The sequence below is a fragment of the Diadema antillarum genome, unplaced genomic scaffold (assembly GCF_040938485.1).
Source record: "Diadema antillarum isolate AM-2024a unplaced genomic scaffold, OU_Dant_1.0 seq00000531_RagTag, whole genome shotgun sequence".
NCBI classification, from domain to species: domain Eukaryota; kingdom Metazoa; phylum Echinodermata; class Echinoidea; order Diadematoida; family Diadematidae; genus Diadema; species Diadema antillarum.
This window is the reverse complement of record NW_027271482.1, coordinates 570,895-573,770: the sequence shown is the minus strand read 5'-3', so window position 1 is coordinate 573,770 and position 2,876 is coordinate 570,895. Positions and strand designations below refer to the sequence as shown.

The 2,876-nt window shown below is 43.9% G+C and overlaps 1 protein-coding gene across 1 annotated transcript; it reads left to right on the top strand.

Annotated features, from left to right (window-relative positions):
• The first annotated feature begins 458 nt into the window (after positions 1 to 458).
• On the top strand, positions 459 to 2,594 carry LOC139734515 (uncharacterized). The gene has a single exon (XM_071645292.1). It carries the CDS (start codon positions 459 to 461, stop codon positions 2,592 to 2,594), a length of 2,136 nt encoding a protein of 711 aa, XP_071501393.1.
• Positions 2,595 to 2,876: the final 282 nt, after the last annotated feature.

The window sequence follows — 2,876 nt, the reverse complement described above, 5'->3', positions numbered from 1 at the left end:
CAATCGCGATGCCGATGGTTATGTTTAAACACACACACACACACACTCTTTTCTAATGATATTCTTTATTTGAGTTTCATTCAATATCAAATCCATATTAACAATGAGATTGATATTACCAATAACAAAGACAAAGCAGTTGTATTGTAGGTGGCTCGCCTCACAGGCAGACCCGTTTTGAGGCTCTCCATATTTCTGCTTATAATTGTTGATTTTGACATCTGAGTGCACTTAATTTGCCATCAGTTGTTTCATCTTAGTATCAGGATCGCACAGGACAAGTTTTTGAGCTCTGTGATAACCTGCCAAGGGAATTCTGAGGAGACAAAGTTTTTGCAGTTTGTGCACAGTGAACTCAGAGAGGTACATGCATGGCCTCCATGGATCTTTGCTATGCTGTACAAGTGCATTCAGCCATCATCGCCCTTTGTGACCTTGAATAACCTGTCCAGCCAACAATGGATGCAGTCAAGTTCTTGCCCTTTCTTCTCATTGTGTTCATCCTGGGGGTGAATGGGCATGAAGCTATCTTCAATCCCTGTGCATACAAGCAAGCTTTAGTTTGCCATGCCAACCATAGGCCCATGCAAACCAAGTTTCTTGGTTTTCGCCTTGCCTACTACACTAAGTCCACATCGACATTCCAAATCAAACTGCTTCTTGTATCCGGAGCTATAAACCCAAATCCGGGGCCAGGACATAATGATGACTCCTGCAGAGTGTATAATTGTAGCTACACAACTAACTACACTCCAATTGACAGGGTGAACAGTCCAAGTGTTTACGGCAGGCATGAGCTACTGCAATTAAACTCATTGGCGCTACACAAACAGAGACTTGACGTCACCCTCTGGGAGACTCTCACTTCACTGGGCATCGCCAAGAAACGGAGATGTCATCGTAGTAAGAAAGCTGGTGCACGGAAACAGAGGCACAGAATTCCTGTTACAACTCGCTCGTTTTCTACCACCACACCCAGAGTTATGATTCATAAACGCAGGGACATTCGTCTCACAAACCCTAATGATCATGAGAGGCCTCCATCTTCTGCTCATGTCATTTCCTTAGATGATGCTGCATTGAATGAACCGACCAGAATCGCGGTATGGAATGCCCAGTCAATGATGAACAAACCTGATTCAATCTGTGACTTTGTGATGTCAGAGAGCCTGGATATTCTGGCTATCACAGAGGCATGGCTCAGGGGTGATGATCGTGACAGCCCTACCCTAGCGCAAATCCAGAATACCTTACGTGGCTACCATATTCTAACATCTCCAAGGAAAGGTAAAGTAGGAGGTAGTATATGTGTAGTCCTGCGTCAGAACTTTGGCACAAACATGGTGATCCATTCATACACCAGTTTTGAGTGCACAGAGCTTACCCTTCACTCAACTAGAAGCAATGTACTCTCACTTATAATCATCTATAGACCTCCTGGTTCTATGGGCAGATCTGCAGCACAATTTTTATCTGATTTCTCACGTCTTCTGGAATCAGCCAGCTTGCGAGACAACCAGCTCGCGATCTGTGGTGACTTTAATTTCCACATGGATAACGTCCACAGCAGTGAGACCAAATCACTCACAGATCTGCTCTTCTCTGCTAATCTGAAGCAGCTGGTCTCTCAGCCTACGCATGCAAGGGGGCATACTTTGGATCTAGTCATTACAAGAGAAGCCAACGAATGCATTAAGGAGCTATATCTTCGAGATGCAATGCCTTCAGATCACAGTGCCATTGTCTTTACTGTAGCATTGTCCCGGCCAATGCCAGTTAGAAAAACATTTTGTTTCCGGAAGCTCCGTGACATTGACTATGACATCTTCAGAAGTGACCTGGAGAGCTTGTTTGCGGCTTCTGAGGATCTTGATTACCTCGACATAGACCAAAAGGTCAACCTCTATAACTCCTCACTCATGAAGACACTTAATCATCACGCGCCTGTGAAGTTTGCCAGTGTCCAGTTAAGACCTCAAGCCCCTTGGTTTTACCACCACCTTATTACTCTTAGGCGCAAAGTCCGTTCAGCTGAAAGGAAATGGAGGAAGACTCATCTGACTGTTGATAAAATGTCAATGAGGTCTGCTTTGTGTGTGTATCAGTCTGCTCTCAAAATGGCTAGAAATTATCATCGTGAGAAGGTGGAAAATTGCTGCCAAAAGGAACTGTTCCAGTTTGTAAACAGCATCTCAAGTGGCAACAACACCTCTCCACTTCCATCTCATAGTTCGAAACAAGAGCTTGCTGAACTGTTTCTCAGCAGTTTTCAAGCAAAAGTCTCGAAAGTATGCCATTCTCTCGTACTTACAACAAGTGAAGTTCACAGTGCATCATTGAACGACTCGGCAGAGGCTCCACAGGAGTTCATGTTAAAGAAGTTACATGCTGTCAGTCAGTCTGATGTCAAGAAGATTATTACTACGTCCAAGATAAAGACAAGTCAGCTTGATCCGCTCCCTGCATCTGTCGCAGGAAAATGTGTCGACTTTCTGATTCCAGCTATCACTGATATAACTAATCACTTATTAGCATCAGGGATCTTTCCGCATGACCTCAAGACTGCTTTAGTCACCTATCTTAAAGAAGCCTAATCTTGACTCTGAAATATTGAAGAATTACCGACCAATTTCCAACCTTCCTTTTTTAAGCCAAAGTTATCGAGCGAGCAGCCTGTAGCCAGTTCACTGCACATCTTCACCCACATTCTCTATTAGCTAAATCACAATCTGCTTATCGACAAGATCACAGTGTTGAGACGGCTCTTGTGAGAGTGATGAACGATCTTCTCCTTGGCCTTGATGCAAGAAAGGAAGCTGTGGTCATCCTGCTTGATCTGACTGCAGCATTTGATACAGTTGACCATACAATTTTAT